At 38.6% G+C, this 13,823-nt stretch overlaps 1 protein-coding gene across 1 annotated transcript; it reads right to left on the reverse strand.

The window, feature by feature from the left end:
* Window positions 1-11,718: 11,718 nt before the first annotated feature.
* On the reverse strand, window positions 11,719-13,445 carry LOC142167246 (uncharacterized). The gene is made up of 6 exons (XM_075227405.1): window positions 13,437-13,445; window positions 13,166-13,271; window positions 12,696-13,081; window positions 12,409-12,494; window positions 12,061-12,189; window positions 11,719-11,899 (listed from the first exon to the last, which is right to left on the reverse strand). Exons 1-6 carry the CDS (start codon window positions 13,443-13,445, stop codon window positions 11,719-11,721), a joined length of 897 nt encoding a protein of 298 aa, XP_075083506.1.
* Window positions 13,446-13,823: the final 378 nt, after the last annotated feature.

Raw genomic sequence — 13,823 nt, forward strand, 5'->3', positions numbered from 1 at the left:
CAAAACGTAATTCCATCTCCTTGGACTTGTATGAATGGCTTAATAATGAATATATGAGTAGGAATTTAGAAGTAGAACTTGTGGGATGGTGATTGGAAGCAATAAGTTCACCAATTGAAATTTTGAGAATTTGTAGAGAATGAAAAGTGATTTGTTTGATAATTGGTTGGTTGGGAGTGGATGGTAAGACATGAATATGTTGTTGGAGGTCCTAAACTATTTAAGGTTGGTTTTAGTATGAATTGGTTAGGTAAAGAGTGGGTATTGGATAAAGAAATATTATTGATGAAGGTTGTAGAGAAATGTGCATACTAGATGCTTGATATAATGCATAAGTGAGCAAAATATAAAACATCCTTAGTAATACTAGTACAAATATGTTGCATTATTGTAGATTGAAGTTGTTTAGTGTGGTGGACTTTCATAGTATCATTAAGGGGCAAGTTCGAGGTATGTTGGTGTTGCTCTCAAACGCACACGCAAGTATACGTGGTCGTACAAGTAATAAATGATAAGTCGAGTGTCCAACCCACTGAGACGTGTGTTAACTACCCACTAGTTTCACCAAGATTATTATTCAGTCAAGTCACTTAGAGTTTAAAGGTGTGATTATACTATGCAATAATTCTAACAAGTAACTAATTTATCAAGCAACAAAATAGTTGTTGTATATTCAGTAGAGACGAATATTTCAAGGTTGTGATCGATTCACCAATCCAATTGTGCTCTAATCAACTCTCCCTTTCATACAATTCACTCATGGTTGCTAATTAATCAAACAATTGCTCTTGTAGTATTCTCCCGAGTTCCTACTCGCCTATTCAAAATAGATTAATGCCTATATTCCTATGAAATCAATCTATTAAGAACGCATTAAGATTACGATATTTAATTAAGCACGGTGACTAGGTATATTCCTATCCTAACCACAAATCCGCCCTCACTCAGAGTTAAGATCATGCTCTCTTCAATTCTTCTCTAATCTAGACGTAGCTTTCCCAAGCATAGCATAGATAGTAAATAGAACGTAACTGTTGGCCAGACAATTAAGCAATTAATCACAGAATTGAAGAAACAACCATATATTGGTGAATTGTAATCAAGGTTAAGTCAACTTTAAACAATAATATATAGCTAAATCACAACCCCAGAACTATGAGTTTTAGCCACTCATGATAATTTCAAAACAAACTCATAAGTGTTGAATAATTGAAAATACTAAGAAAAGATGAAGAAAACTGAGATATCCTCGCTCCCGGATGTTCCGCGTGTGTATTTTTCCTTCAAAGTGGCATCTCCCCTCTCAAAATAGGTTTAGTCTTGCTTTTATACGCGTTGGGTAGGTCTTGGGCCGAAACAACCTTGTCCCGGACGAAGGAGGAGAGTTTTCTCGTCACCAGCGCCCAGGGTAGCGTGGGGTGCTATCCCTGGGAAATTTTTGATTCTGGAAACTGCGCCACAGGTAGCGCCCCACACTGCTTGTGGCGCTACGAATGGCCATTTTTAACTTTTGCTCCTTTTTGGCTCTAATCTCGCACTTTTCGCCCCATATTGTCTCCGGATGATTCCTACATATAAAATTTCTTTCTTTTAAAATAAAACATGATTTAATTGACTCCAAAATGCACAATTAAATCTTGAATGCGCATGCAACATGTATTTATACATACATATATATATATATATATATATATATATATATATATATATATATATATATATATATATATATATATATATATATATATATATATATATATACACACACACACACACACACACACACACACACACACACACGCCCGCCCTCGAGCAATAGGACTATCAACTACACCCCAACAACGTACACATCTCAACTAGAGAGGAGCACTTCAATTTTTTAACCATACAACTCTACCCTTGACTATGATCGATACCGGCAATCAAGCATGAACATACACACTTCACATTCTTCCAGTTTCAAATATGCCCAAGTATAAATGTTTCAATTCAATCAATTCAAACAACCAATCCGTCACCACCCTACCTCAAGAGGCTACTCACAACCACTAAGCACCCTCAACTCACGCACTCACCCAACTAAAGAAATTTACAACATTACCAATCCTTCATGAAATCATGTGCCCTCACCAACACACAAAAGAGTGAATATAGAATAGTCCATACATTCAAGTATGCCTTTGAACATAATTTAAGGACATCACACATTTTGAACAAAAACAATCGCTCACTCTCACAAAGAATTCATGTGCACCCCGTGGTCGTACCATAAGCTTACCCATAGTGTACATCTCTACTAATCTAAGCTAGCCAAATCTAGGATCAATTAGGACTTTAAGGTTATAATGTAGGCTAAGGGACGGGTAGGATACATTTAGGAATAGTGACTAACCCTCCTAAGCACTTTAATACCCTACACTAAAAAATCGAGCACATCTTCTTCTCAACCAATTCACTCGCCATAAACCATATATAACATAGCCCTGTTTTCATTAGCCCTCTTTTCATTTAAGCACTTCTATACTCCCACTAGCACGAATTAAGAAGATTAGGAGGTGTGTGTTTCTCTACATCATTTGAACTCTCAATTTTTTTTCCTTCTTGCAAATTGTTTTCTCTTCTTTTTCTCTTTTTTTCCCTTTTCTACACACCCTCCATAAATTAAGGTTCATCGGCTAGTGACCTTTTTTCACAACTTTAGTGCACCTTAAGGGCCCTTCCATGGTTCCACTCAAAATCTACTCCCCAATCTCTCACCCTACTTCTTTTAGCGACTAAGTGCCTTGGGAGGTAAAGGTTCAACAATCTCAAATTAAGAACAAAATAGGGATACGACTTGTAATGTGGGTGCCAAAAAAAAGGTTTATAGGCTCAAAGAGGCTAGCAACAAAATTTTTTTACTTTTAAGTGACAAGAACATCTATGATCAAGCAAGAACCGCCTACGTCATCTCCTAGACTAGCACAACTTAACGATTTCGCTTCGATTAACACACGGGACAAGTTCTAGACTACACAAGATAGCACAGAAAATCACAACTCCTCACACACACATTGCATATGACTCAATCGAGACGGTTCTGTTTAACTCTCAAGTCAAGCAAGCACATATAATTGAGAAATTTTAAGCAACATTGCACTATGTGGCATACAAGTCAAACAACCGAGAAAAGGCGTCACAGAATATGCTATTTATTTTACTCAGGCATAACAATTCAAATCAAATGTACGGGAAGACAAAGCGCATGCCATAACCTAATGTGCCAGCACCAAACACGTCAATAGGTACCTCAAAGCAACTCAGTTTCTTCCTAACCTACTCCTAAAAAGAAAAACAAAGTACCCGGTTCGAACTACACTCTTGGAAAAGAACCGGTGCCCAAAGAAAAACCAAGGGATAATACCTAACTATCCTAAAAAAATAATCTTTTTTGCGTTTTTAATCGGACTTTAATCCCTCAAGAAAATTATCCAAAAGATCCATCGTCAGTAAAAGTCCGAGCTTTTTCTGATTTTTTTTCTTTTTTCTAATTTTGTATTTTTTTTCTAAAACTAGACTAAGTCTAATACGGGTTCCTAAAAAAAACTAATAAAAAGAAAAAATTTAATACAATTTACATCACAAGAAGTAGTTCCCCCACCCCACACTTAGCGTATGCATAGTCCCCAATGCATGTAAAAATATAAGGCAAAGTAGGGTGAAAAGAAAAACTCCCTGCTAGTCAAATTCCTCCTCTTCAGCATGCCCGCCAGCTGCAGCTCCGGGCTCATCATCATCATCAGCTCCCAGAGGCACCAAAGCCATGGGCCCCGTGACTTCATCACCAATCTCATCCTTAGTGTCGAAGCCTTTGTAAGTGTTCTTATCCTCTGACGGGTGAACGGGATTGCCAGGTGCAATCCCCAATATCTCTTTGAAGAATTAGACAAATCATTGCGTAGATGCATACGCTCCTTGTCCAATACACCCATCTTGCTCATGATCACATTTAAGGAGTTATAGAGATAATTGTTGAAGTTCTCGTCCCTTTCATTCTGTGGTGCCTGGCTAAGCTTAGACGTAGTCTCCAACAAAGATGTGATGTCCATCAACCCCTTAGGAGCCTCCACAACCTCGTCATACCCGAGGTATTCAGGCACCTCCCGAGACAACATGTACCGCGTGAGCAAGTTGCCAAAGAAGAATCTCTTGATCTTCCGCTCAAATCGTGTGCGGGCCAACTCCCCTAGCATGATCTCACCCACATTGATGGGTTACCTAGTCATCAGAAAAAAAATCACACACACTCGAGCTCGAGTGTATTCACTATGGTGTTCAACTGGCATGAGTCAGGCCTGCACGAAATTTTGCCACACCTTGGCGGTCTTGTTGAAATCGAAGTGGATCATCTCAAGATGGGAATCATCCTTAGTTCTGGTCCACTTGGCATTCGAATCTATGCCACAAAGAGTGGGACGTATCGCCCGTGTAGCTTGGGCTTTTAACAAATTTTTGTAGCCTCCGCTGGTTAGAGTTATCAACTTCCAAAAATTCACATAAGGACCGTCTATCCATTGGCACATCCTTTCCACGGACCCATGACATGAACAAGTCTGCATTCCAATTGGCATACAGTTCTCGCACCATGCTCAAATTTGCATGGTAGGGGCACTCTAGGAATTTATCCATTTTCAGTTCTCGCAACCGGGCAAGCACGTCCGGGAAGTTCTTTTCCAATATCTTCACATTAATACCCATCTCGGAGACAAAGATTCAGAATTTTGAAGCCATGAAATTCGCACGATAAGAAATCAAAGAAGTGAAGTTTCCTAACAGCTCCATAGCCTCTCGAATATAGGTACAGACGTCTCCGTACTGATCCACAAGACTCTTCTAAACCTGCTTATGACTCGTAACACCTATGAACCTAGAGCTCTGATACCAACTTGTCACGACTCCAATCTCCCACCGTAGGATGTTATGAGGGAACCTAGTCTTTGAGATTAGGTAAGCCTAACATACATAAAAAATAACGAAAATAATAATAGAACTTCAAATTTAAACCAGCCGGCTATTATAAAAGAACTCCACAAATATAGCTGGCTATAACTCCCAAAATCATGTGAGATTGAGTCATAAGATCTACATTATCTAATAAAGAGTATTCAATAGAAAAACAAGGACAGATGGTGACTCTAAGGCCTGCGAACGCCGGCATGTATACCTTGAAGTCTCCGATCTAGAAGCTCTACTCACTGGTGCCTAGCCCGGTATGAGGTACCTGGATCTGCACTAAACGATGGGCATAAGCGTAGTCCGAGTACACCTGAATGATACCCAGTAAGTATCAAGCCTAACCTCGGTAGAGTAGTGACGAGGTCAGGTCAAGACACTTACTAGGATAAGAAAAAGAAATTGAACATGTATATTACAGTCTAAGAATGTACACGAGTAAAATGAGGCAATAAAGAAATACAACAAGATAGACTACAACTGAATTTAAAGTAATAAATGCAACAAGGAAGGAACACATAATAAGCACATCAAGGAAACAATGCGAGCAATACAAGTGAGGTAAATGAGAGATAATAACAAGAATCACAGCCGAGGTACCGGCTTGTAGTCTCATCTCACAATCACAATCATAGTCTCTCCTTATATCACCATGGGAGCCTTATATTTAATTTTAAAAATTATTTTTCCCGAAATAGCTATCCGCATTTTAGCCCACCATATCACACCGCGTGGCTTCAAGTAGTTCCCCAACTGACAATACGCGTATTAAGCCCACCTTATCTTACTGCATGCGTATCAACCCATAGCCTTATACCACCGCATACGTATCAATATCACAATATATCACAACTCGCACCTCAAGGGCCCGAATGCCACAACCTGCCAAAAGAATCAATAATATAAATGTTTCGTATTAAGCCCACCTTATCTCACTACATGCGTATCAACCCATAGCCTTATACCACCGCATATGTATCAATATCACAATATATCACAACTCGCACCTCAAGGGCCCGAATGCCACAACTTGCCAAAAGAATCAATAATATAAATGTTTCCACAACAAACAGGCCATGGCTCAGCCACAATATGTACAAGAGTCTCAATAATAGCAACTAAAATTTAGTAGCTCAAACAAGAATAGTATTTCAACAATTAACTACTTTGCCTCAATGCGAACACAAATTTTACAACTTCAACACCAATAACTTAACAAGAAGCTTTTCTGTGAAAAACAACAACTTCAAGTAACCAATTCCCCAATTAAAGAAGTAACAGTAAATAAGGAAAACAATAACTTCAACTAAAGCATATGAGAGCAATTAACAAGTAAAAAGTTGAACAAGTGTTAACATTGTCAAATAAGGCATGTTAGGGTGGATTAATACATGTAAGGGTAGACTAACAATGAAAAATATAACATGCTATGACAATTCAATTAAAGTCATGAAAAGAGTCCAAATAACCTAAACCGGTCAAATACCACATATAGCCCGTGTACCCAATCGTCACCTTGCGTACACGGGTTTCACATATTACAAGTTGCACAATCAACCCAAATCCTAAGGGGTAATTCTCCCATACAAAGTTAGGCAAGATGCTTACCTCAAACAAGCTAACTTAATTCACTAGTAAGCCTTTTCCGCGAATATCCAACTCGAACGGCTCGAATCTAGCCAAAATAACTTTATACCATAAATACAAACCATAGGAAACTATTCCGGATAATAAAGTTGCAATCTATAAAGAAAAATAAAAAGTCAACTCAAAAAGTCAATCTCGGGCTCGCATCTCGGAACCCGACAAAACTTAAAAAATCTGAAAACCCATTCAATAACGAGTTCAACCATACTAAAATTATTAAATTCCAGTCTTAATTGACCTTCAAATCCTCAAAATATAGCCTATGAAGTTTTCACAAATTTTCCCAATTTTTCCAATTCAAAACACTAATTAAATGGTAAAAACAATGATGGATTCATGTATAATAATCAAATCGGAGTCAAAATCAATTACCCCGATAAACTCCTTGAAAATCTCTTCCAAAATTGCCTAAAACCGAGGTCTCTAACTCAAAAGATGAAAAATAGAATAAACCCTCGATTTGGAAATAATATATCTGCTACCCAGTTATTGTGAATCGTGGTCGCGTAGAGCAAAATGACCACTACCCTCAAACATCCTACGCGAACGCGAAGCCAGAGCCGCGAACGCGGTGGTTACTAGACCTGCATCTATGCGAACACGATCTCACCTATGCAATCGCGTTAGTTTAGATTGAAATTCTGTTTAGGTACATTTCAACCAAATATTGTATGTATTTTCATACCAACTTTGTAAATCTAAGTCATAGTGGCTCATGACTTGTACTACCTATATGTGGGAGTTTGTATAGAGTTTCAGTTATTTTAATCATTGACTCTTACTATTCTCATTTGGGTGGTATTGAATGTTATTTGTCATACCTAACAGGTCGGGTTAGGTGCCGTCACTGTTAGTTGGATTTTGGGACGTGACATTTCAAATGCATAAAATTATTTGTCACTTGGATATTTCTACAAGAAGTTATGATCAAATTGATAAAGTAAGGCAGGCCAAACAAGGAAAGTTTTGCTAAGAGTTTAACACCTTAAATCGCGCCTCGATATCTCCACCTGTTGTTTGCATATCAGATGTCCACGGATGAGGGTGACATCATCTAATCATGGTTTCATACTTATATGAAGGTTCGGAAGTGAGTTGGGGTCTACATCATAGCACATAAAGTACAGAGTGTAGTATGAGTACAACTGACCCCATATACCCAATAAGTAACAAGCCTAACCTCAGTCTGAAAGCCGTGACGAGATTTGGCAAGCCCATTACTCTCTTTCAATAGTCAACAACAATAATAACAATGACATAATAATGGCAAAAGGAAATGTAGGACAATTATATCATGTAACGACCCAACTGGTCATTTTGAATTCTAGTATCTCGTTCATTGATTTGAGACTTTGAGCAGCCTCGCATGATGCATTATGACTTGCGAGCAGTGTTGGTATCGATTTTCGAGTGGATCGGGATTGATTTGATAGAGTGATTCTCAATTTGAAAGCTTTAAGTTGAAAGTGTTTACCATGATTTGACTTTTGGGTAAATGACCTCGATTCATGTTTTGGTGGTTCCAATAGGTTCATATGGTAATTTTGGACTTATATGTATATTCGGATTTTGATTTTGAGGTTCCTAGGTTGATTTGTCTTTTTTTGGCAGAACGTTGGCAATTTGAAGGTTTAGAAATTTTATAAGTTTGATCATGAGTTGACCTTGATGCTGTCAAGTTCAGATTGCTTTCCCGAGACTTGAAATAGTTCCGCTTTATCATTTGAAACTTGTGTGAAAAGTTTGGTTTTATTGCGGGTTGAGTTGGTATGAATCAGACGCTTGGTTGTGAATATTTGAAGTTCTTGAATTTGAAGGCTGCATGATGAGTTTTGGTGTTTGACTCTTGGTTTTTATGTTATTGATGATGTTCTGAGCCTTTAGATAAGTTTGAATTATGTACTTGGACGGGGTCCTGGGGGCCCTGGGGTTCCCGGATGTGATTCCGAGTGGTTCCGGGTCATTTCAAATGGTTTTGGTATTACTGGTTCTCGTTCTTCATATTTGCGATGAGTGGATGGTGGTTGCTGTAGCGAAAAACTCGCTTTGGTGAGTATTTCTTTGCATTTGCAACGATGTCTATCAGGTTGGGACTTCGCATTTGCGAAGTATTTTAATCGTATTTGCGAACTGGTTGGCTAGGGCACTTTTCTTTTGCGATATTTATGGTTACATTTGCGACATCTTCTGGGTCAGTGGGGGTTTGCATTTACGAACCTGAGGTTGCATTTTCGGATGTCGCATTTGCAACCAGAGGATCATAAATATGACATGTGTATCTGGTTAAGTGATGTATTTTGGAACTTAGACCCATTTTCTTATATTTTGAGCCATAAACTTGGAGAGGGGCGATTTTTGAGGGGGGTTATCACACTAGTCAAGAGGGTAAGTATTCCTACTTTATATTGACATTATATCTTGTTTCCCCGTGGATTATTACACCTATATTATAGAATGATTTTTTTTATTAGAATCTACTTGGCATTGTGCCTAGGGTTAGTTTTCATAAATATAATCAAGAAGAGTACAACAGGGGAGGGGGGAGGGAGGGGGACATAAACCTACCTTACCTTCAAACCTATGGTGGATAGACAATTAATTGTCCAACTATGACATTCAATTGGATCCGGTGAGCTATGCGAAGTTAGACCTATAGTGAGGTGCCGATTATCTACCCATATATGATAGACAATTGGGTATACAAAAACATAGTAAAGTGAAGGTAGGTCAACTATACAAAGTAAACCTAAAGCTACTAAGACAAATGTTTGGAAGTACTCTTTGCATATACAAAAGGTCCTACATGTAGAAAGTAGGTTGATTTCCCCTATGAAATGTGACAACAAACAAGTGCACAAGTAATCAGAGGAAGCAATCCAGTAAGTGCTGAGAGTTATCTTCAACCTAGCTTTAATAATCTCAATAGTTAAAGCCAAGTTGAAGATAGATGTAAGTGAGGTCATGAGAGATGGGGCACTGTTTCTATGTTGTGTGGATGACAAAAGAGATGGAGGAGTGATTGCAGCAGGATCTGCTACAGGTGTGTGACTTCTGCAACTATGTGAAATGCAAGCACTGTGGCTGAGTTGCTGCGTTTTTCCAGAAGCTGAAGTTGGTATTGAGACTGGCACTAAGGAAAGCATGTTGTGCTGTCCGAGGTTGTGTCCAGTTGTATTCCCTACAGGCAGTGTGTGCATTTATGTTCTTCCAGGAGTTATTGATTTTTGTATCATAATGTACAACCAAGTTTGAGCCCCTGAATTTATTCCCTAGAAGACAAGCAAACCAAGGGACATGATCAATGTGGCCGGTCCAGAAAAACTGATGCACTTTCAGTATATTGAGCATCTGATATGCTGATACCACACACTGCGAGTGCATCAGTGATCTATGCCTGTCCAAAATACCTGCAAAATTCAATAAACAGGTTAGAAGTAAAAGTGTATATTCCTTGTATGGAACTCTGCCATCAGTGATGTCAATGTGAGCCTGCTGCAAGCTCTATACACTGCTATCCTACTCTTCTATCAAGTTCTTATGGGTTCTGAAAGTTGAATTGAAATAAGAGAAGTACAAGAGTAAATGTTGCAGGTCAGTTCTCCTAGGCATGCTCCAGTTGAAGTCTGTTAAGTGACAATATCCAAGTGTGACAGTTGTATTGTGGGATGCTTGAGCCTTTGATTTACCCTCAGTAGAATGAGCATTATAGATGCTGATACCACACACTAAGGGGATATCAATTGGCTAAGCATGACGACATAAATTGTTCTTGCAAAAAAGAAAACAGAGTAAGAGAAAGATTTGGCTTGCAACCTTTCATGGTTCTGTCCTTCATATAAGATTCTTGAGGTTCAGTTCTCAGGTTCTTGTGGGTTCTGGAAACTGGTAGATTGAGTGGGCTATTAGTGTAGAAATGGGCTTGGATTTCCTAAGGATGGATGTTGCTGTGTTGGTAAATGGAATGGGTTAAATTGGGGTTGTGATATTGACTTGCTAGGTATATGTTGATAGTTAGGAGGTTGCTGTTGAGATGGTATGAAGTTAGGCAATGATGTGTGAGATTTAGGTGTATTTTCGTAGTAGGGCAGGTGTTGTGATGAAAGGTATGAGTGTTGTGGTATTGGTGGACTGTTATAATGGTGAGATTGCGGATCGAGTTATAGGCATGGGGTGAATGATGTTGATTGCAGAAGGCTTCATGATGGCAAGGAGATATGATTTGGTAAAGGTGCCATTTGGATTCCATAGCCTTGCAAACATCAGCAATGGTTCTAAAGCCACTACCTTCTTCCTCTGGTGGGTAGGACATTTTCTCCCATGAAGCCCAGTGATATTTGTTTCTATCTCTGTTCATGCCCCAGAAAATAGTTAGCAGCCATTCTCTCAATTTGCTTATAACAATTTTAGGAAGTGACACTTCTGAGAGGAGGTGGATGGGTAGATATTGCAATACATGTTTGATCAAAATAGCTTTTCCTCCATAGGAAAGCATTCTACCATGCCATCCTCTAATTCTGCTAACTACCTTGGAGATTAAATCATTGAAATGCATGATTCTCTTCCTTCCAATATAGAGTGAATATCCAAGGTAAGTGATTGGAGATTCCTTTCTGGTAAAACATATAATCTGATGAATTCTCTTGACATTGAAATGGAATACACAAGATGGAGTCATGTAGTGACTCTTGGCCTTATTGATTTTCTTCCCATAAGTGGTTCTATAATCCCCCAAGATCTTCATGATTTTCAATAACGACACCCTGCCCCCTGATGTGAAGATGATCACTTCATCTACAAAACTCAGATGGTTGACTTATGAACCCCTCTTCTCCCTAGAAAATCCATTGAAAGGTTGATCATGAGTGAGTTTGTTAAGTATATTGGAAAGTAGATATGCCCCAATGATGAAAAGAGATGGAGACAGTGGATCTCCATGCTTTAAACCCTAGTAGGCTTGAAGAAACCATGCCTTGAACCATTAACAACAACATAATACCAGTTGTTGGACATGATCCTCCAGATCATGTCAATGAAGAATTCATTAAAGCCCATTTTCCTAAGCATAATGCAAGTAAATGCCTAGGAAACCCTATCATAAGATTTTTCTATATCTAGCTTAATAACCACATTAGCTCCAAAATTTGGCTTCTTAATTCCTTGGACAATCTCTTGAGCAAGCATAATGTTCTCTGAAATACTTCTCCCTTTGACAAAACCAGACTGATTAGCTGAGATGATGTTTGGCAGTATAGGTGCAAGCCTGGTATAAATCAGTTTAGAGATATTTTTGTTGATGAAATTACTTAAGCTTATGGGCCTAAATTCAGACAAGGGGTTAGGGGACTCCAATTTGGTAGGCATGCATTGGTCACATAACTGGGCATCTCACTTCCTCCAAAAAATACAAGAACCACCTTTAACAAATCAGTCTTAATCACTTCCCAACACGATTGAAAGAAATTGCCATTCATCCCATCTGCGCCTGCAACACTGGTTGGGTTCATGAAAAACACAACTTGTTTAAGTTCTTTCATGTCAGGATCTCTGGACCTGAAAAGTTCAACATTCTCTTCATTAGTCATCATGGTTAGAATACAATTGAGAAGGTCCTCTCTAATGTGACATCCGGGTTCAGTAAAGAGTTCTTAAAAATAGCCACAAACAGCTTCTCAAATAGCTTCATCACCCTGAATCCAATCTTCTTCTTCATCCTTGATTTTGTGGATGAAAAGTTTTCTTCTTCTACCCATGATCAGACTGTGAAAGTACCTGGAGTTAGCATCACCTTCTTTGAACCATTGTAGTTGTGTCTTCTGCTTTAGTACCTCCTTCTCAAGTTTCAAGTGACTAATGTACTAAGCTTGAAGTTCATGTAAGGTAATCCTGTAAGTTGGATCATTTGTAGCAGCCCATTTCTCTTTTGCTAACTTTATATTCTGTTCATACTCCTTTGGTTTTAGAAAGATGTCCCCATATTGTTGTCTAGACCATCTACTCAAAGCACTAGACAAGGTATTATGTTTTTAGTCATAGACCCACGTAAGATTTCCTGTAACCTGTATGCTCCACAACTCTAGAAGTAGTGGAATGAAACTTCCATTCTTCATCCAAAAGTTGAGAAACCTAAAGTATTTCTTGGCATTATCTTGTCTCACATGCATTTCCATTAGGAGAGGTGAATGGTCAGAATCTGCTGAAGCCAAATGTGTGAAAGTAGTAGCAGGGAAAGAGGTTAGCCAGTGATCATTAGCATGACCCTTGTCTAGTCTTTTCCACACTATAGAACCAGGTCCTCTTCCATTAGACCATATGTATCTTGGTCCATGAAAACCCAAATCAATCAAGCCACAATCTTCAATCATGCTGATGAAGTCAATACTCTTCTTCATCTGGTATGGTATCCCTCCAATCTTCTCATCCATGGAAGTAATGACATTAAAATCTTCAATCACTCACCAAGGCACAGTGCATAGAGTAGATTTGAGTCTTAAATTCTCTGACAGAGGAATTTTAAGAGAAGCTTTACATTTTGCATAGATCACTGAGAGGTGAAAGGTATCTCTAGCTTCTACAAGCTTCAGCTCAATTGTCATCTGTTGTTCATCTTGGTCTAAAAGATTACCAGTGAACTCCTAATCCCAGAAGATCCAGATTTTGTTCAGCCTGGTGCATTGACAGTTGAATTCTAAAGTAGTTAAGGTGGCTGTTATCAAGAAATGCTTCAAGGATAACAATGAAGGATTTGTGGATTTGTTTTAATGTTTTGAGTCTCTCAATAACTCCAGAGGTTCTAATACCTCTGACATTCCAAGTTATTGTACTAATCATTTAAAATTGATAGGGATTTAGAGTTTGGTAGGGTAGAACTGCTGGAAGCATATCTACTTCTGGTGAATCTAGGTGAGGGTCTCATCCTTGGTGATCTAATTTGGGAGTCTAAAACATTATCTTGTTCAGTTGCACCATTCACAGCTGCAACCAGGAGCTCATAATGCTACTCTTCATCATTCCCATTATTAAGATCATCCTCTTCATATGAGTATGTTCCCATCTCATCTTCTGAATGTATGGGTCTGTACTCATGATCTTCATGGCCAAGTGTTCCTTTTGGCATAATGTTGGTAAGAGGACCATCCTTATCAATTGCATCATGTGTCATCTGATTTGCTGTATTGTGAACTTCA

This window comes from Nicotiana tabacum, chromosome 12 (assembly GCF_000715075.1).
Source record: "Nicotiana tabacum cultivar K326 chromosome 12, ASM71507v2, whole genome shotgun sequence".
Taxonomy (NCBI): Eukaryota; Viridiplantae; Streptophyta; class Magnoliopsida; order Solanales; family Solanaceae; genus Nicotiana; species Nicotiana tabacum.